This window comes from Pseudorca crassidens, chromosome X, assembly GCF_039906515.1.
Source record: "Pseudorca crassidens isolate mPseCra1 chromosome X, mPseCra1.hap1, whole genome shotgun sequence".
Taxonomy (NCBI): Eukaryota; Metazoa; Chordata; class Mammalia; order Artiodactyla; family Delphinidae; genus Pseudorca; species Pseudorca crassidens.
The window spans coordinates 57,068,263-57,090,082 of NC_090317.1; the positions used below are offsets into that span (position 1 = coordinate 57,068,263).

Sequence of the window (21,820 nt, forward strand, 5' to 3'; positions counted from 1 at the left end):
AAACACAGGCAGAACACTATTTGACATAAATCATAGCAATATTTTTTGGTTCTGTCTCCTAAGGCAAAAGAAATAAAAACAAAAATAAACAAGTGGGTCCTAATTAAACTTAAAAGCTTCTGCACAGCAAAGGAAACCACCAACAAAATGAAAAGGCAACCTACGGAATGGGAGAAAATATTTGCAAATGATGTGGCCTACAAGAGGTTAATATCTAAAATATATAAATAGCTCATACAACTCAATATCAAAAAAAAACCCAATCAAAAAATGGCAGAAGAGGCATTTATCCAATGAAGACATACAGATGGCTAACTAACACATGAAAAGATGCTTAGCATTGCTAATTATTAGAGAAAGGCAATCAAAACTCCAATGAGATATCACCTCACACATGCCAGATGACTATCATCAAAAAATCTCCAAATAACAAATGTTGGAGAGGATGTGGATAAAAGGGAACCCTTGTACACTGTTGCTGGGAATGTAAAGTGGTACAACCACTATGGAAAACAGTATGAAGTTTCCTCAAAAAACTAAAAATAGAACTACCATATGATCCAGAAATTACACTCCTGGGCATATATCCAGAAAAAACGAAAACACTAATTCAAAAAGATATATGCACTCCAATGTTCACAGCAGAATAATATACAACAGCCAAGACATAGAAGCAACCTGAGTGTCATCAACAGATAAATGGATAAAAAAGATGAGGTATATATACAGTGGAATAGGATTCAGCCACAAAAAGAGGGAAATTCTGCCATTTGTAGTAACTGAAGGATCTAGACAATAGTATGCTTAGTGAAATGTCAGAGTGACAAATACTGTATGTCATTTATATGTGAAATCTAAAATAATACAAATGAATGTATATCCAAAACAGAAACAGACACACAAATATAGAAAACAAACTAGTGGTTACCAAAGGTGATAGAGAAGGAGGGAGGGACAAATTAATGGTATGGGATTAACAGATACAAACTACTATGTATAAAATAGATAAGCAACGAGGATATACTGTATAGTACAAGAAATTATAGCCATTTTCTTGTAATAACCTATAATGGAGTACCACCTGCAAAAATACTGAATCACTATGTAGTTTATCTGAAACTAATATAATATTGTAAGTCTATACTTCAATAAAAAGAAATTAAATGTATCCTGAGAGAAATAAATAAATAAATAAATATTGCTGTCATAAGGGAAAAGTACCTATTAAGAGTTGAGGAAACACTAATGAAAGGGTTTTATCCCATAAGGTAAGAATAAAAAAGGAGGTCACAATATTTATATTACCTTATTTATAAGAAATAGCTTTAGATGCAGACATTTATATATAGCTTTAACACCACCCTTATAGTTTAGAGGGTGTTGAGAATACATCTTTTTTGAATGATACTTTCTAAAGTAATTAATTTGTTCCTGTTACCTTTCATAGCATCCATGCCTCCCACAGCATAAAGTGCTCCCACAGTTGATTTTCTAGGCTTCGTCCGAGGGCTTTGCATCATGGGTCTTCTCTCAGGTAAGAGATGATACTTCATAGCTTCCATCAGGAGCTTCTGACACTCAAGATCACCAGTAAACATGGAACTGTTTTCAAGATCTGCCAGTAACTGAAAAGTAATGATGCATGTATATGAAGTAAAGAGAAAACATTAGAAATAGCATTTTCATTTATATAACTTTGGAGAAAACTCAAGCTAATTCTAATGTATGTGTTATTATTTAATATTTTAAGTTACTTAGTAACATATTTTATCATTAAAAGCCTCATGGTAGTAGCTAATTTATTAATGCACATTTATTTGACATACTTTTCCTCTTTTGAGTATGTACATGTAATCTCCAGGAGTGAAAGTGAAAAAGCACTCATAAAATGTGCTACTGAAAGCAAAGTGAATGGCTGTGTCTGCACAGAGCAAGTGTCTCCTGCCCCGCTAGAGAAGCAGTCACCTTTTTGGTTGATTTAGGGGAGATGGCACAAACATGCGCAATTAAAATAATATCAGGACTTCACTGTTGGCACAGTGGTTAAGAATCCATCTGCCAATGCAGGGGACTTGGGTTCAAGTCCTGGTCCAGAAAGATCCCACATGCCGAGGAGTAACTAAGCCTGTTTGCCACAACTACTGAGCCTGCGCTCCTCAACAAAGGGAAGCCACCGCATTGAGAAACCCGTGCACCACAGTGAAGAATAGCCCCCATTCACCACAACTAGAGAAAGCCCATGCACGGCAACGAAGACCCAATGCAGCCCTAAATAAATTAATTAATTAAAAAAATAATATCACCATGGGGGCTGCATCTTTATCATCAAATCAAAGCATGAAGCAGGTGCTTTTTATCTGTACATGTACATGTGTACACCAGTAAAGTACATGTATTAGTAACTAGGTGATTCATCATCAATAGTATATGAGATCAATCCTTTCTAACCATTATTGCCCGGCAGCTAATATGACCCTAATTCAATGGGATAAAAGCTAGGTAAAGTATTCTTCTTGAGATGAGTTGAGGAGAAGTTAAGAGTCTTGTTCAGAATTTTCCAAGGGTCATTTAGATTGGTTCCTTGGAGTCTGGAGTCTACAGTATCATAGGAATTGACAGGAACAGCAAGAAGATTGTTGGAATGGACATACTAATCTTACCCCATAAAACTTCCCCCTGAAGTTTCCCGTTCTTCACTGGTTAACCTCAACCCTGTTCTCACCCCACTTTTTATCCCTGATGGATCACTGTTTTGACTTGGCTGATGAGACCCCAGGTATTTCCTTAATGCATACGCTGTAGTAAATAGGTTTGAAAACTAGGCTATGTAATTTTTTTTTTCTTTCAAAAATATTCTTCAGATATTTATCACCAGTCTCTTCATGTATTTCATTTCTAGAATATTTGTATAAGATTACCCACTACTACCATCATCAGGAAAAGTTCACACAATCCCACATTCTAGGCATACTCAGGAGTGGGAGGCCAAGGTACCACTGGTTGTGTGTTTCAGCTGGATATTTCCTGTTATTCCAATAAATTAAGAAAAGTCCAACTAAGCCTTTTGCTGAAAGAATGTCATATAGACTTAATAGCATTATAAAGTTAAGGGCTTCTGATCCTTTACACCAGTGTATTTCAAATTTTTGCATATCTAAGAATCATCTGGAGAACTTGTTAAAATACAGAATCCTTGGCCTCAACCAAATAAATCGTTTCAGTTGGTCTGTGGTGGGGGCCTGAGAAACTGAGTTTCAAAGAAGCCCCGGCTTAAGAGTAAATATGTACTGGGAGTTCCAAAGATGGCAGAGCATAAAGAGTCTGAGCTCATCTCCTCTCCCAGGCACACAAAAATTACAACTATTTATAGGATAACTATTGATGAAAAAGACCAGAACCTACCAGAAAAGATCATCTACAGTTAAGATGTAAAGAAGGAACCACAAGTTGGGTAGGAGGGGTAGTCACAATATAGTCAAGACCCATAATCCCGGTGTGGGTGACCCACAAAGAGGAGAATAATTACAACTGCAGAGGTTCTCCCCAAAAAGCGAGGGGTCTAAGCCCCACATTGGGCTCCCTAGCCCAGGAGCCCTGCACCAGGAAGACAAGCAACCAGACTATTTGGCTTCAAAGGCCAGCGGGGCTTACATTCAAGAGACTCAGAGGGCTGTGGAAAATAGAGACTCCATATTTAGAGGACACACACAAAATCTCACATGCTCTGGGATCCAGGACAGAAGCAGTAACTTGAAAGGAGACTGTGTCAGATCTACCTGCTGATCTTAGAGAGTCACCAGGAAAGGCAATAGGCAACCAGAGCTCACCCTGGAGTCAGACACTGGCAGCAGCCATTTGTGGGAGCTCATTCTGTCGTGTGGACACTGGCCCTGGTAAGGGCCATTTTGGAATCCTCCCTCTAGCTTATTAGCCTTAGGACTCAGACCTGCCCCCACCCAACAGCCTATAGGCACCAGTACTGGCATGCCTCAGGTGAAGTAACTAACTGAGCAGGGACATAGCCCCACTCACCATATGTGGTATATATATATATATATATACACACACACACACACACACACACACACTCTATACAATGAAATACTACTCAGCCATAAAAAACGAATGAAAATTTGCCATTTGCAACCACAAGGAAGGTCCTGGAGGGTATTATCCTCAGAAATAAGTCAGACAATGACAAAGACTGTATGTTATCACTTATACGTAGAATCTAAAAAAAGTGAAACAAACTAGTGAACACAGCAAAAAAGAAACAGACTCTACAAAAAATAAATACAAGAGAGGGTGTGGAGCAAAGAGAACCCTCCTACACTGTTGGTGGGAACGTATATTGGTGCAGTCACTATGGAGAACAGTATGGAGGTTCCTTAGAAAACTAAAAATAGAGTTATATGATCCAGCGATCCTACTCCCGGGCATATATCTGGAAAAGAAGAAAACTTTAATTTGTAAAGTTACATGCACCCCAATGTTCATAGTAGTACTGTTTACAATAGCCAAGACATGGAAGCAATTTAAGTGTCCATGGACAGATGAATGGATAAAGAAGATGTGGTATATATATACAATGTAATATTACTCAGCCACTAAAAAGAATGAAATAATGCCATTTGCAGCAACACGGATGGACCTAGAGATTATCATACTGAGTGAAGTTAATCAGAGAAAAACAAATATCATATGATATCACTTATATGCAGAATCTAAAAAAAATGATACAAATGAACTAATTTACAAAACCAAAACAGACTCGGAGTTGTAGAAAACAAACTTATGGTTATCAAAGGGGAAGGGGTGGAGGGATAATATAGGAGTTTGGGATTAACAGATACACGCTACTAACTATAAAATAGATAAACAACAAGGACCTACTGTATAGCACAGGGAACTATAGGCAATATCTTGTAATAATCTATAATGGAAAAGAACCTGAAATAGAATATATATATATATATATATATATATATATATATATATATATATAACTGGAACACTCTGCTATACACCTGAAACTAACATAACACTGTAAATCAACTATACTTCAATTAAAAAAAAACAGACTAACAGATATAGAGAACTAGCGGTTACCAGTGGGGAGAGGGAAGGGGGGAGAGGCAAGTTAGGGGTAGGAGATTAAGAGATGCAAACCACTATGTATGAAATAAATAAGCTATAAGGATATATTGTACAGCACAGGGAATATAGCCAATATTTTATAATAAATATAAATGGCATATAATCTATAAAAATTTTGAATTAGTTTGAATTAATTCAAACTAATATAATATTAATATTATATTATATTATTTGAAACTATATTATAGTTTCAAATAATAATATTTGAAACTAATATAATATTGTAAATCAACTGTACCTCAACTAAAAAGAAGAGTAAATATGTACTTCCATGGGATTTAATTAACAGCTAAAAGTAAAAAAAAAAAAGTAGAGAAATCATCAGCAAATTAAAATCTATTTTTCAATGTTAACATTTAATTAGAAATGTTTTGCAAATTGATTAATTTTAACATTTATGAAGCTACGGATACATTAAGTCCAGAAAAGTCCTTCCTTCCAATGTGAATGATGTTTGAGGACTTTAGCTACAAGTTATATAGCATATGAAGTGTTCATATGTGCCTTATATTCATATATATATATGTATATATATAATATAAATGATATATACTACTGATCAGTTGGCTACAGAGAAATAATTTTGGTTATCACCAGTGTTAGAATTATATAGTGAGACTGCACTCCAACCTCACTAAATTTTACATACTAAAATTCAGTATGAGGTGGGTCAATCCTGAGTTTTATCCAAGGACGGGCATTTGTTTTTAGGATCATTTTTAGTACAATCCTTCTGTATGCATGGTGAGGATGCCATTATAATGATGCTCCAGTGCATCTGAAGCAATTATAATATGGTTTCAATCATAGTAGCTAATTACTCATGTTAGTTAGCAGGTATTATCCAGAATCTAACTCCTCCCTAGGGTCTCCTCTGGGATGCTACTGTAATGATTATTATCACCTTGCCTAGAAGATGGCAGGAAAAGAAAAAGAGTTAGGTTAGTCATTTTCCCTGCTTGTTACAAGTACTGTTTGGTGAGAGAGGAAACTGAATCTAATGAGTATTCTGAAGTTTGGGGATCATTTGTAGATTTTTTCCTTAAACCTTTTTTCCTTGCTCTTCATCATTATTAATATTGTTAATTGAAGGCTGTACATGTCCTTCTGTGAAACAAATCCTGTACCAGAAATTCTCTGTATAAAATTAAAAAAAAAAAAAAGGAATGGCTTAATGCCTAGTTGTTGTTTAGAACTATAATTTACATTCCTTGGGTAAGTTTCCATACCTGTGGTGGAAGTAATGGCAGTCTGATGTAAGAAAGCAGCATTGCTAGGTCTTGTTGCCTAGCCTGCACATCATGCCTTACCCACTGCATTAGAGCGTGGAAAATAGTTTCTTCATCAGGAACATTAATGTCATCACTGCATAAAAGTTTTGAAATCTCATTAGCTGGAAGCAGGAGGAATTCTTGGTTCTTTATTACCTCGATGAAGTGTTCCTAGAAAAGAGAAGTCTTCTACTGAAACTTTGTACTTTAGAAACTTCTTAACAAAATAAGCTTACCAAAGCATTTCTTTTTGTTAAACTTCAGAAAAAGCCAGAGAGACAGATATATGCATTCATAGAAAATAGATGTTATTGCTGCCCATGACAGGGTATTGGAGGAGCCTCTGAAGCTGAGGAACAAAATGCTTCCACTGGGAGTTGTTTATTAAACACAAGGAAAGGCCTTAACTACTTCACAGGCCACATGGGTAGTGTCTGAGTTGATGCCAGTGCTTTTCTCTCTCAGATTTGTAGGTGACAACAGTTTATGACTCCAGAACTGACTGATGTCAAGTTGGCCTTTAGCCAAAAACCTGAAGAGAAATGCTAAAAATTTTCAAGGTGGAGGTTATATTGAAGGCCTGATAGAGGCAGATTTGGCTGTGCATTTGATGGGGCAACATACTGAATTCATTTGAGATGAGAAAAAGAGACTGATTAAAAACTTCTCTTGTAAAAAAGCACAATCTTCTATTAACCAAGGCAAAGTTATTTTACAATGGATAAACATCTACAGAGTCAGGTTAATCTAAAAGTGACTCCTTTGGAGTTATTTTTTGAGGGGGAGTGGGGCTATCTCTCAATTTTTATGTTTTATAACTTGATTCTCTCTTCTGTCATTTGTGTTGTATTTTTATCAAGTATCAAATTTCAGGCAGCTGTGTTTCAATTTTTTTCATCAAAACACCACTATATTTTTCCTATTTATAATGTTATATATTTTCTTTGACAACACAATTATCATTTCCAACATTTTTCATAGTAAAGATCTTAAGATTTAAATGCAATAAAATATACTTCTGAAATTGATATAAGCAAGTCTAGTTGGTAATTTATGTTGCCCAATAAATAGATATTCTGGAAGCAGCTTAAGACAGCCTCTGTATAACTGGGGGATCTGGATAAATCAAATCACTCCCTCAGCTCCACTCTGAGTTTAGCCATTGTAGGAGGCAAGACTTCTGCCAATGAACCACCAGTGCCCTTGAGTTTAGTCATTGTGGGACTGAGTTAACCTAATAGCAAAATTATCCATACAAGAATCATCAAGTTTGATAGACCCATCAGGAAGCTCTGATACCGTAAATTCCAAGTTAACTTGCCTATTTAGACAAAGAGCCCTCTTGTGACTAATCAAGTAATTGAGAGAGAACTGCTGCTTTTACTATAGCAGATGTTCCTTGTTGAAAACCCTCTCATCTATAGCAAAATGGTGGAGCTAGTACTAAAACTAAAAATACATTACAATTGTACAGCACTTCACACTTTACAGATTTCTTTCACAAACTTTAAGTCATCACCAATGCAGTCTTGTGGGAGGTGGAATTATTCTGATGAGAAAACAGGCTATGTGAATTGTTTGATCTCTTGTGCAGTAAATGGCTAAGTATGAACTCACACCTATGCCTTTAGGTCTACTTCATTTTGTTCAATACTTCAACTGCCTTTCATAAATGACATAATTTTTATGAAAGGGTTAAGAAAAAGATAAAACACTCTAAAGCTTATGGTTACCCATTACTGGTAGTGTATGTAAACTTTGAAACTGTGTAAATATTATGGAAGACCCCATCTCTCATTCTCTCATTCTTCTTTCTATCCACTCTCCAACGAAAGAAAAAAAAAAAAACAAGAGTGTGAGAGAGAGTGCCCTTGGTTTAGTATTCATTTTTAAAATCCACACTTACATTGTTGCAAAATGTATTCAATGAATATAGCATATTTGCTGAATGTTTCATCGATGCAGACTACTATTTATATAATTGTGATGGTTAATTTTATGTGAACTTGACTGAGCCATGGAATGTCCAGACTTTTGGCCAAACATTATTCTGAGTGTGTCTGTGAGGGTATTTCTGGATGAGGCCCACTCACATTAGAAAGGGCAATCTGTTTTACTCAGTCTATGATTCAAATGACTGTAACTGAATCCTTAGTTTAGCATTATTCTTAGAGATTAAAATTATTTACATTTTTATATTATCAGTACAGTATTATAAAAGCATTATTTTAGCAAGATCTTGACATCTTTTGCTGCATTTATAATATATACTAAAATAACTAAAGAGGGATTAAAGGAGATAACAGCATTGCATTTTTTTGCACATCCTGCTTTAACACTCAGTTTCAGTCACATAATAGGAAAAGGAAGACAAGTTCATTTTGAGCAACAAAAATAACTCAAGCTGTTTATCAGAATGTGTTTTGTCTGCAAGAGTAAGATACCAGACAGGAAACTGTTAATAGTTAGTTCAAGAATTTAAGTAATTTAACAGGAAGTTTTCATGTTTGGCATTTGTGGTAGGATTAACCTTTGAACTGCTGTTCCTATAGATTATATAGCATCTATATTTAGGACATAGGAATATAAATAGCATAATTAAATGACATGTTAAAATGTCAATCTATTATAATATGATTCGCCATATAATGGTATTGTTTCAGAAATATGTTTAAAACTTCAAATTTTGAACAATGACCAAGGGTGGGAAGAAGAGAGGGGAAGTTTTACAAGAATTTTTAAGAGAATTCAAATATTATAAGTTTGAAAATTTTAAGGTCTGTATGAAACTCTAGAAATACTTTTTTAATTATATGCATCTCAATTCTAAAATGTACTGTTAATTTTATTGTTTTTAGTTGTGATTCTCTATTGTTCATTTTTATGTACTTGCCTTTATTTTTGAATCTTAAATAAAGGTAGCTATTTTCTTAGCTTGAAATTTTATCTTTTAATTTGGTTTCTCAGAAAGATCCATCTCTTGTGTTGTTCCCTGCTTCAGAGGTTAAAAAGTTCATTTTCTTCTTTGTATAAAGGAATTATTAGCATGAATGGTAAGGATTTATTTAATATCCTCTGTCTACTTTTACTTGCCTCCCTACAATCTATATTTCATGTCACTCTCACTTGACTGAATAAAAATAGTCTTATCCCATGCAACTTTTAAAGAATTAACACATCAAATATGTTCAGTTAATTTATTATAATTACTAACAGAATTGAGAGGAATTTTAAGTTAATTAAAGAATTGAGTTGTTTTCACCGAAATAACATGTTTTCATTAAGAAATAAAAATTCCATTCAATAGAATTGTCTGATTTACTAATTTTGATAGTTCTTAAGTTCTTCCAGTTAATAGTGATCCAATAATATTACTTTTTTACTTATTGAATGATGCCTATTGGGTTAGCCAAAAAGTTCGTTCGGGTTTTTCCATAACATCGTATGAAAAACCCAAACAAACCTTTAGGCCAACCCGATAAATTTCATTAGAAATAATAATTTGTACAACTTTATGAAGTAAAGTTCTAATAGTACAAAAACATCAGGGAAATTATGTTTTCTTGTTACTGTGGATTCTACTTGAAATATGCATTTGTCCAGTTTAATTGTTGGCAATATTTTCATTTCTCCAAGCTCTGAGATTTAATTAAATCATTTTAGTTTGAAAAATGTGAAATTTGCTTGTGTACAGCTCAACCAGACAAATATTTGTATCTAATATCTATTTTGTGCAAGTCATTTGAAAATTATGTAAATTCATATTGCTTTTTAATTTTATCCCAACATTATAATCTTTACCTTGGAATGGTTCTACACACACAAACACACACACACAAACACATATCTGTAAACATATAATTAGTTTAGACACTGTGTTAATATATTATCACTATAAGTTAACATGAAGCAATTGATTTTACCATTGTGTATTTATGTGCCACACTCAGGAGCTCGGTACAGCCCTGGGCATCTCCAAATGATCGAATCCCTAAGCAGTTTGAAGGGTGGAGTTGTTTTATAAGAAAATTGGAGCAGACTTCAATGACTTGAGTCAGCTGCAGAAGACAAGCTGCAGCCAGCAAATTTTCAATAGTATCTTCTTTCAATTGCAGGACACCTAAATGGTTTGAAAAAGTAAAGAATTATTATATATTCCATAAAGTAAGACACAAATATGATAGATAGCTACAATTTTCAATTTCTTTAATTAATAGGGCTACTTTTTCTAGTGTACAGTAACTATTCAGGGAATACCTTTTGAGGTGAATATATGCAAGTGAGTATGTACAAACACTAATAAGATGGCTGAAGGGAGCCATACTAGATTATCAAAAACAACTGGAGCAAATGAACAGTGAGTACCACCATTGCAACAAAAAGCAATTTCTTGTTTCTTTATCATCTTAGACCTGCATCTAAATCTAATACTAAAAACTGTCTACATTATGACTCAAGAAGCATTATGTCATATTGTATAAGGATTGTACAATGGGCAATACAGGTACCTGTCATTTGTGTGGAAAAATGTCTGGGTAAATAACATTAAGCTTATATGTCCATATTTTTGCATCTGTATTTATTAGCTGATAAGGATGACTTTGCCCAAATATTACATCTGGAATTAATGCCCAGCACTGTCTTAAAAGAAAGAAAATGTTGCCAAGAGTCCTCAGCTAAAGAATTGTTTATATGATTATTTTCTTAGGTATAAAAAACAGATTCTGTTTAAAAATATCTGTAAAGATTTTTAAAAACCAAGATCAGAGCAATTTAAGCTGTTTCCTTTATATTGATATATCTGTATTATTTTTGAAGCAAGAATTATTGATGAATTAGTGCAAATGTTGTAAGTTATTTTGATAAGGTATATTCCTATATTTCTGTTTTAGCCAAGCTATAGGGAAATTATAAAGAATGATATTTCATATGGATTATATAAACTATAAAGTATTATTTTATAATTTTGTTTTATAAAATACCTTAATATGAATTCTATCTGATTGCATAACCATAAAAATGAATAATAAAAACTGTAAGCTGCTATGTATTCGCTTCAACCTCTAAAATGTGTTGTAAAGGGATCCAGCCCATTGGCAAACTTTCTTGTGTTGTTTCTCATCCTGGATTTTGAAGGGAGAGCCCTGCCTATATTTTATGAAACTCAGAGAAATATGAACTATTCTCAGATTCATCTGCTGTAAACATTGAAACTTGCCCTGGTTATTAAGAATAACATTTATTTCTCAATGGATGAAACAATAAAACTCATAGAAGAAAACATAGCATAAAAGCTCCTTGGGTCTTGGCAATAAGTTCATGGGTAAGACACCAAAAGCACAGTGAACAAAAGCTAAAATAAACAAGTGGGACTACATCAAACTAAAGATCTTCTCCACAGCAAAGGAAGCAAAAAATAGAGATGGAAACCTACAGAATGAGAGAAAATATCTGCAAACCTTATACATGTTAAGGGTTTAATATCCAAAATGTATAAAGGACTCATACAACTCAATAGCACAAAAGCAAATAATCCAATTAAAAATGGGCAAAAAACGTGGATAGAATTTTTTTTCCAAAGAAGACATACAAATGATGAATAGGTATGTTAAATGGTGCTCAGCAGCACTACTCATCAGGGAAATGCATATAAAAACCACAATGAGATATCTCATACTTGTTAGGATGGCTATTATAAAAAAGAGAAGAGATAGTCAATGTTAGTGAGGCTTTGGAGAAAAGGGAACTTTTGTGCACTTTTGGTGAAAATGTAAATTCGTTCAGCCATTAAGAAAAGCAGTATGAAGGCTCCTAAAAAATAAAAAAAATATAGAACTACCATGTGATCCAGCAATCCCACTCCAAAGGAAATGAAAACAAGATCTGAAAGAGATAGCTCCTCTCCCTTGTTTATTGCAGCATTATTCACATGATATGGAAACAATTTAAATGTTCTTTGACACATGAATGGATAAATAAAATGTGATATACACACACACAATGGAATACTATTCAACTATGAGAAAGATGGAAATCTTGCCATTTGTAACAACATGGGTGAACCTGGAGGGCATTATGCTAACTGAACTAAGGTAGACAGAGAAAGACAAATACTGTATGGGATCACTTGTATGTGGAATAGGGGCGGGAAAGGGAAGATGGAGAAATGTAGATCGAAGGGTGAAAACTTTCAGTTATAAGAAGTTCTCAGGATAAGAAGTACAGCATGGTGACTCTAGTTAATAATACGGTATTGGGTACTGCATACTTGAAAGTTGCTGAGAGTGTATCTTAAACAGTATCACCAAAAAAAAGAGTTATCTATATGAGATGATGTGTGAATTAATTACCTTGATCTTGGTAATCATTCATATATATATACATATATATATATATATCTGTGTGTGTGTATATATACATATATATACACACACATATATGTGTATATACATGATATATATATATATATTCATCAAGTTGTATACTTTAAATATCTACAATTATATTTGTCAATTATTCCTTAATAAAGTTGGAATGAATGAATAAATAAATAAATATTTCTTGGCCCCCAAACTCATCCTGTTACCTTTGTTAGATAGTTTGATTAAATATGACTTTATTATTTCAAAAGAAGAGACTAAATCTATAGAGTTAGAATATCCCACTTCCACTCTCATTTTTACAAACAAGAATGTACCCACACCTCTCAAGAGAGAAAGAGAGACATGCTCTTGTAGCTTTGTGTTAAAATAGCTCTATTTTCTCATGGTCAAAAATTTTATAGTATATTATTTACCTCTTGCTCTTTTATATTACTGTATTTAAATACTGATTCTGCCACTTACTACTTTAGGAAATTTACTTAACTGGTTTATCCTTCAATTTTCTCACTTGCAGGGTCATAATAATAATAATGTGGGTTATATAATATAGAGTTACTGTGAGGATTGAATGAGTTAATACATGCCAAGCACTTACCGGTGTAAGCATACTGCACCAAGGAATCAAGTGCATTAGGATCGACTCCTTCCATCCTGACCTCTTCTTGTTTGGCTTCAAGCACATCATTAGTAAACATTGCAGCAAAATAATCAGACACTGCACTGAGAACCAACCTGGAATTAGGAATGTTTCATAGGAAATTAAATCAGTCCATAATCTCACTGAAAAACATGAAATATAGTCGGTAAGTTTTTAACACTGATGAGTACGTTTTCTGCATAAATCTTTCATAGTTCAGTAAAGTGTAGTGAAATTAGAAAGGTAAATTAAGTAAGTTGATTCTGTTTAGACAATTTGTGCTGTTTCTCTTCATCAATTTCTCTAAAGTTTGGCTCTTCTAAATATCACACAGGGAAACAGATCATATAGGCTAGTGTTTTTTCAATATAAAAACATAAAAATCTATTTTCCTCAATGCTCCAATTCGTAATCAATGGACTGATTCTTTCTCATTCATGCTAGCTATAGTCATTAAATGATCTGTCTGCTTAAGGATACTTACCGATGGGCTGGGATTCTGAGGTGTCCGGCAATGAGTAGCACATCACACAATTGTTTCTCTTTCAGGTAGTTCTCCATTTTATGAAGAGTTTGTTCCGCATGGTTTACAGCATGGAAGTGCTCCTCAGATCTACTAACATTCATTTCTTCAGGATGCTGTGTATCTAATCTAAAAGGGGGATGAGTGTGAGAATATATTTTTTTCTCCTAGTGGGTGTGCAAAAATCCAGTAGAAATTTAGGCTAAATTTATTTCTAAAAAAAATAAATAGAATTAAAGTAAACTTAAAATTTGCCCACCAATCCTAAATATTTCACTATTATTGCTCCCTAACCTCCATTAAAGTGAGGTGTCATGATTACTATTTATGTCTGGAATGTAACCATGGATGTGACTATGCATGGTTCAATGGCAGGGCTAGTGCTAATTGTTATATGCACAAACATAAACTTCAAGATACAAGCCTCTTTGATTTTTATTAGCATCACAATTATGCCATTTGGCATGAAATTGCAGGCATGATTCAAAATACTTTTCAAATTTGATTATATTCTGAAGCTTCTCCATGGAGTACTTATTACACATCAGAGATATTTCTTGAAGAATCTCAAGGCCGAGACTTCCACAACATTGTTTACAATATGTCATTCCCATCAAGAAAATAAACATATTTCCATCTTTTATTTTTTTTCAGCTTTACTGAGATGTAATTGACATACTACATTAAGTTTTGGATGTACAATGTGATTATTTGATATACATATATATTGTGAAAGGATTACCACAATAAGGTTAAAGTATCCATCATCTTACATAGTTACCATTTTGTGTGTGTGTGGTGAGAATATTTAAGATCTACCCTCTTAGCAATTTTCAAGTATACAATACAGTATTGTTAACTATAGTCACCATGATGTATATTAGATCCTCAGAACTCATTTATCTTCTAACTGGAAGTTTGTACCCTTTGACTGTTTAGGCAAAGATGATGACTGTTGAATCTGCAATAATGAAAGCTGTTTACATGTCTTTTCAACCTCATACAACGGTGGAATTTAAGTACTAACACAAGCACATAGAGGTTTACAGTGAGTAGAAGCTTAAAATTTTGATGGTAAGATGAACATACTTTTCTTGTTATGATTCTAGCTTCCAGGCATCATTTTCCAACACCAGTTAAGATTAATTTTAGGTCCCTCCCACAATTTAGGCTGTATTTCTTTGAAGACAATTGGCCCAGGGTGACATTACTCTCTTTTTGTCTGTGTAATTCAAATAAATGATTCACCTGCAAATCTTCTTAACCTTTAAAGATTATTTTGGACATTCTGTCACAATACTGTATGGACAATCAGGGTAATAGGATATGAATATCCTTAAAAATTGCTTATTTTTTTTTTAGAAAGGAACAATCCCTTGGAACCATAGAATGGAAGGAATTCAGGTTTCACTTATCCTAATCTTTCCTCTGTTCAAGAAATGGTTTGATTCACATTGAGTCAATCAAACATTCAATATCTAATTATCTTAGCTGTCCTTGTGTATACTCCAGCATGTATCAGAGATGGGCATATTCTAAAGGAGGAATATGCTTTGGGAAGTTCTTGCTGGGAAATATTTCTTTTTCATTTCCTATGTGGATGCCTGTGTGTGTGTGTGTGTGTGTGTGTGTGTGTGTGTGTGTGTGTGTGTGTGAAAGAGAGAGAGAGAGAGAGAGATTTCCCTGGCAAGGACTTCCACTACTATATTGAGTAGAAGTGGCACAAGTGGGCATGCTTGTCTTGTTCCTCATCTTATAGGAAAACCTTTCAGTAAACATTGATATGGTGATTTTTACAATGTCCTTTATTATGTTGTGGTAGCTTCCCTCTTTTTTCTAGTTTGTTGAATTTTTTTTTAATAATGAAAGGGTATTTAATTTTGTAAAATGCTTTCTCTGCATCAGTTGAGATGATTGTTTTTTCCTATGTTATGTTAATTATAGGGTATTGCATCGATTGATTTTCATATGTTGAAACAACCTCACATTGCAGGAATAAATCCCACTTTATCATGGCTTATAGTCCATTTAATGTGCTATTGCATTCTGTTTGCTAGTGTTCTGTTGAAGATTTTTGCATCTATATTCATAAGAAATATTTGTCTGCAGGTTTCTTTTCTTGTAGTGTCTGTCTAGTTTTGGAATCAGGGTAATGGTGACCTCATGGAATGAGTTTGGAAGTGCTCCCACCTCTTCAATATTTTGAAAGAGTTTGAGGAGGATTGTTATTAATTCCCCTTCAAATATTTTGTAGAATTCACCAGTGAAGCCATGTTGGTTCAGGCCTCTTCTTTGTTGGGAGGTTTTTTGATTACTGACTCAATCACTTTTTACTAGTTACAAGTTGGTTCATATTTTCTTTTCCTTCATGATTCATTCTTGTGAGGTTGTGTGTTTCTAGGAATTTGTCCACTTCATTTAGTTATCCCAAAGCTGGCATACAGTTGCTCATAGTAATTACAATGTTTTTGTTTTTTCATTTCTGATTTTAGCTACTTGAGTCTTCTCTCTTTTCCTCCTCATGCAGCTTAAGGTTTGCCAATTTTGTTGATGCCTTCAAAGAACTAACTATTGGTTTCATTGGTTTTCTCTATTTTTTAATTCTTGATTTTGTTTATTTCTGTGTCAAATTTTTTTGTTTATTTCTGTGTCAATATTTCTTATTCCCTTCCTTCTGTTTCAATTTAGTTTTATTTTTTGCTATACAGTAGATTCTTATTATCTATTTTATGTACATTAGTGTGAATATGTCAATCCCAATCTCCCAATTTATCCCTTCCCCCGCCTTTCTCACTTGGTAACCATAAGTTTGTTTTCTACATCTGTGACTATTTCTGTTTTGTAGATAAGCTTATTTGTACCTTTTTTTTTTTTAGATTCCACATAGAAGTGATATCATATGATATTTGTCTTTCTATGTCTGACTTACTTCACTCAGTATGACAATCTCTAGGTCCATCCATGTTGCTGCAAATGGCATTATTTTGTTCTTTTTTATGGCTGAGTAATATTCCATTGTATATATGTACCACATCTTCTTTATCCATTCCTCTGTTGATGGACATTTAGGTTGCTTCTATGTCCTGGCTATTGTAAATAGTTCAGCAATGAACACTGGGGTGCATGTATATTTTCGAATTATGGTTTTCTCCAGATATATGTCCAGGAGTGGGATTGCTGGATCATATGGTAGCTCTAATTTTAGTTTTTTAAAGAACCTCCATACTGTTCTCCATAGTGGCTGAGGAATGAAGTTAGCTTTTTGATTTGACATCCTGTATCTTTTTTAATGTAAGCATGTATAGCTAAAAATTATCTGCTTAGCACTGCTTTTGCTGCTTATGATAAGTTTTGGTATTTTGATACATCTTTTCAACTTGAAGGACTCCCTTTAACATATCTTGTTGTGAAGGTCTAGTTGTAATAAACTTTCTCAATATTTGCTTATTTGCAAATATATTAATTTATCCCTCATTTTTGAAGGACTGTTTTTACAGATATAGAATTATCATTTGATATTTTTTTTCTTTCAGTACTTTTTTCTTTTTATTTTTTTGGTATGCGGGCCTCTCACTGTTGTGGCCTCTCCTGTTGCAGAGCACAGGCTCTGGATGTGCAGGCTCGGCAGCCATGGCTCACAGGCCCAGCCACTCCACGGCATGTGGGATCTTCCCAGACTGGGGCATGAACCCGCGTCCCCTGCATCAGCAGGTGGACTCTCAACCACTGTGCCACCAGGGAAGCCCTCTTTCAGTACTTTAAATAGAGTCAGCCCTCCATACCCCTGGGTTCCACATGTTGAACCCATCCACAGATTTTTGTATCTGTGGTGGGTCCTGGAACGAATTCCCCATGGATACTGAAGGACAAATGTATATCATCCTACTGCCTTCTGTCTTGCAAGGTTTCTGATCAGAAAATTATTGATAATTTTATTGATGATTCCTTGTATGTGTTGAGTCATTTCTTTTCTGCTGCTTTCAAAACTGATCTATCTTTTACTTTCAACAGTTTCATTACAATGTGTCTGGGTCTCTTTGAGTTTATCCTATTTGAAGTTCATTTAGCTACCTGTATTTTAAATCTATGTCCCTCCTCAAATTTGGGGACTTCTTTACCATGATTTCTTCAAAGAAGGTGTCTGCTCTTTTTCTCTCTCTTCTCTTTCTGGGATTTCAGTTATGCATATATTGGTCTGTTTGATGATGGCTCTTAAGTCTCTAAGGCTCCATTCACTGTTTTACATTCTTTTTTCTTTGTGTTCTAGATTTGAAAATTTCATATAACTTGTCTTCAAATTCACAGGTTTTTTCCTGCTGGTTCAAGTCTGCTATTGAAACCCTCTAGTAAATTCTTCAATTTAGTATTGTATTTTTCATGTCCAGAATTTCTGTTTGCTTCTTTTTTGTAATTTCTCTCTTTCTTGATATTCTTATTTTGTTCATATGTTGCTTTCCTGATTTCTTTTAGTTCTTTTTCTGTGTTTTCCTTTAGCTCTTTGAGGATATCTAAGAAAGTTGTTTAAGTTATTTATCTAGAAATTTTAAAATCTGTTGTTCTTTAGGGTCAGTTTCCTGATATTTATTTTGTCCCTTTTGAATGAGCCATGTTTCCTTGTTTCCTTGTGATCTTTTGCTAAAATTGGGTATTTGGAAAAACAGTCACTTTTCCTAATCTTTGCATACTGGCTCTGTGTGGGGGAAGTATTTCACTAATCAGCCCAACATGAAAGTTGAGTTCTCAGGACTTTTCTGAGAATGCATCTCTGTGGACTTGCATGTGTGCTTTTTTATTCCAATCTCACATATACACACTTGCTTATACAGATCTTAATTTCTCTATGTCTCACCTCTGCTTCTTTGTCAGACCTTAGATATTCTTTTGTATACCTTTGCCTATAATTGCTTGCCCCCATGTATCCATGGGTCTGTAGTCCTGCAATTTTCATGTGCTATTGTACCTGCCACTACTTTTTGTGGCTTCCAACTTGGCATCCAAACCATACTGCTATTCTCATCTGATCATTGAGTTAGGCAAAACTGAAATTAGCTTGTTGCATAGCCTACAGATAGACCAGAATGTGGCCAAAATTTCCACTCATTTCTTGTATCTTGAGGGGGAAATCAAGAAATAAGTTGCCTTCTTCCAATTATGCTGTTCTACCCTGGTATAAGAGCAAGCATAAATGCCATGAAATTTCTGTTGATTTGAATGTGACCTTTTCTTGATCAGACATTTACTTGGCTGCTGTATATCCTTTATTTGCTTGCAGAGCTCCCATGAAGCTTTTTAAATCAATCTGTAGTTGCTTACTTGATATTTCCATAGAGGACAAGGATCTGGAACTTCTTAATCCACCATTGTGCTGAAATCACAGAAGTTACTGCAGTCTGATTTTAGTTAATTTTAAGGAGAATACTTGAGTTTCTTATGTTTTTCTGAGTAGTAGTGAAACAGATATCAGAACAATAAGCCTTTAATATTGCTTTTGCTGCAAAACTCTTTTGTAAAAAATTTACTTTGAGAAAAAATGGAGGGAATTATCTTAAAAAATTGGTGTCGTTAATTTTGGAGGTCACTTTGGAAGGCAATTTGGAAATATACTTAAAAAATTAAAATATAAATACTTTGTAAAGATATTCTTGGCAAGCCTCTGAGTTTGAAGTTGAAAATCTGAATGCAGTTATTTTAGAGAATGTGCCTTTTAACTTAGTTCAAATGTTGTAAAGACACAGAACCACATGCTGCTAACATAGAGAGCATAACTTCTTATTTAGACATTTCTCAAATAGCTTCATATTTTTTTCTGTTGTAAATTCCAGTTTTCAAGTGAGTCATGGAGGTTAAATGGAAACTTAGCCTTCTTCTAATGGTGTTAACTTAGTTCCCAAAACTCATTATAGAAAAGAGCATTTTCTTACTGAGGGAATGTAAAACTACACAGAAAATTAATTTCTATTTTTTTGTATATGGTGATGCTGGACCATATGAAAGATTGCTCTCTTCAATCCAAGGGACAAGCTTATGGCTTAAATAAAATTTTTGTAGTGACTCTCCTTTGGAGAGCTGTTAAAGCTTCATCCATGTGCTTTTCCTGGCAAATAGAAGGCACTCAGTAAATGTCTGATTAAGGTATTAATTTATGCACATTTTTAATGCTGTTGTAGCTTGAACTTTATTACATTTGGAGTCCTGGAAGTGTATGAATTAAATCTCAGAAGCAAATCACAAACTTAGAGCTTCTTCTTGCTAAGATAGCTATTCAGATAATATAAACTTGCAATCATGCAGATAATATAATGATCTGAGTGGCATAAATTAAGCCAACATTCTAAACCTATAGTAGGTATAAATTTTTCTCTGAAGAAATGATGTATTCTTTTGTGTGAAATAAATATTTTAATATATCATATGGGATTATATATTAAGATATCATCTGTTGTAAATGACTGAAATTGTTATTTGAAAGGAAATATTATATATGGATAATACAAAGCAAATGCCTGCAATGTTTGCATTAAAACCAAAACATTTTGCCATTTATGAAGGCTTATCAGTTATTAATGTTGGGGATAATATATTTTAAAATTTTGTTATTACTTAATTATGATAAATGATGATGGCATCAAAGTTGAAATCACTTTCATCTAGGACTCTAAAATTTATTTGCTCTTGGAATTTTAGCCTCCAGAATTGTTAGAAAGTACGTTTATATTGTTTAAGTAATCAAGTCTGTGCTATTTCATTATGGCAGTCCTAGAAAACTAATGTAAGCTATATATAAAATTAAATATGATAAGGTCAGGTAATTTTTTCCATTAGTTTTATAAACATTTACTGAAAGCAACTATATGTATTTAACAATAATAAATGACAAAATCTCGAGATGTCAAAAACATTAAATATTGCATTAATTGCATTTTTAAAATTAATAAAATTTGAGAGGAGACAGTGTGGTGTAGTTATTAAGAACTTAGGCTTTTTACTCAAATGCTTAATTTCCATTCTGACACTTAATTAAGTGACTTTAAAAAATTTGCTTATCTTCCCTAATACTTAAATCCTCTCATCAGTAAACTTGTGCCAATTCCAAAGAGGTTTTTCTGAACACAACAGGAAATACTCATTAAATATTAGCTATCCTAGTCACTAAAAACACCAGCACAAACACCACTGTCATCATTGTAATCTCATCATCATAATCACCATTTTGGGTTACCACAATCAGTGAAAGTGGCAGAAAAAAATACAGGGTAGCCTTAGAAGTATACAAAAAGAATACAGGTGAGCTTAGCTTTGAAGGATGGACATGGCCTGGATGAGCAGAAAAGAGTGAAAAAGGTATTTGAAGAATGGAGAACAAGATGAACAAAAGTTTGTAATTGTTGTAACTGCTGTTATTTTTCCCCAGCTAGATTTCTCATAACATGTTAGATGGAATGTAGAAGTAGCAAAGTAAAATTTAGACTAGGAACAGAGATTAAACACCAGGAAAATCATAGATCTTTTATGAAACCTGGTGTGGGTTTCTCAGTGAAAACTGAGAAAAGGGAAATCTGCAGTCAGGAACTGAGTCAATAGGAAGGAGTTGCTCCGAATGAGTTAGTCTGAAGGGCAGTCCTAGATTACACCTGATAGTGACTTGACAAAGAAGCAAACAGAGTAAAAGTATTTAGCATTTGGTTGCAGTGAGACTCCATTTGAAGGTCTTCCCTGAGTGAAATAATGGCAATTCTGAGCCAGATGCCTGGCAGCAGAAAAGTACACAGCATGTTCAGCATCTGCATTTGACTATCTTCATTGGGGTATACAGATTACATGTGGAACAAAAGTGAAAGCAATAAGTAGC

The 21,820-nt window shown here is 34.0% G+C and overlaps 1 protein-coding gene across 6 annotated transcripts in view; it reads right to left on the reverse strand.

Annotated features, from left to right (window-relative positions):
- KLHL4 (kelch like family member 4) overlaps nucleotides 1-21,820 on the reverse strand; it is a 115,022-nt gene that overhangs the window by 40,552 nt on the left and 52,650 nt on the right. For 5 of the 6 annotated variants that reach the window (XR_010939782.1, XM_067722516.1, XM_067722512.1 and 2 more), the window contains exons 2-6: nucleotides 13,933-14,100; nucleotides 13,407-13,543; nucleotides 10,352-10,548; nucleotides 6,387-6,599; nucleotides 1,439-1,625 (exon numbers count right to left, since the gene is read on the reverse strand). Coding sequence is in view for 5 of the 6 variants with exons in the window: in XM_067722516.1 (XP_067578617.1) it covers nucleotides 1,439-1,625; nucleotides 6,387-6,599; nucleotides 10,352-10,548; nucleotides 13,407-13,543; nucleotides 13,933-14,100 (902 nt within the window). In the remaining variant the exon portion in view is untranslated. The remainder of the gene's footprint in view (nucleotides 1-1,438; nucleotides 1,626-6,386; nucleotides 6,600-10,351; nucleotides 10,549-13,406; nucleotides 13,544-13,932; nucleotides 14,101-21,820) is intronic. The other variant, XM_067722515.1, reaches the window with a different exon arrangement.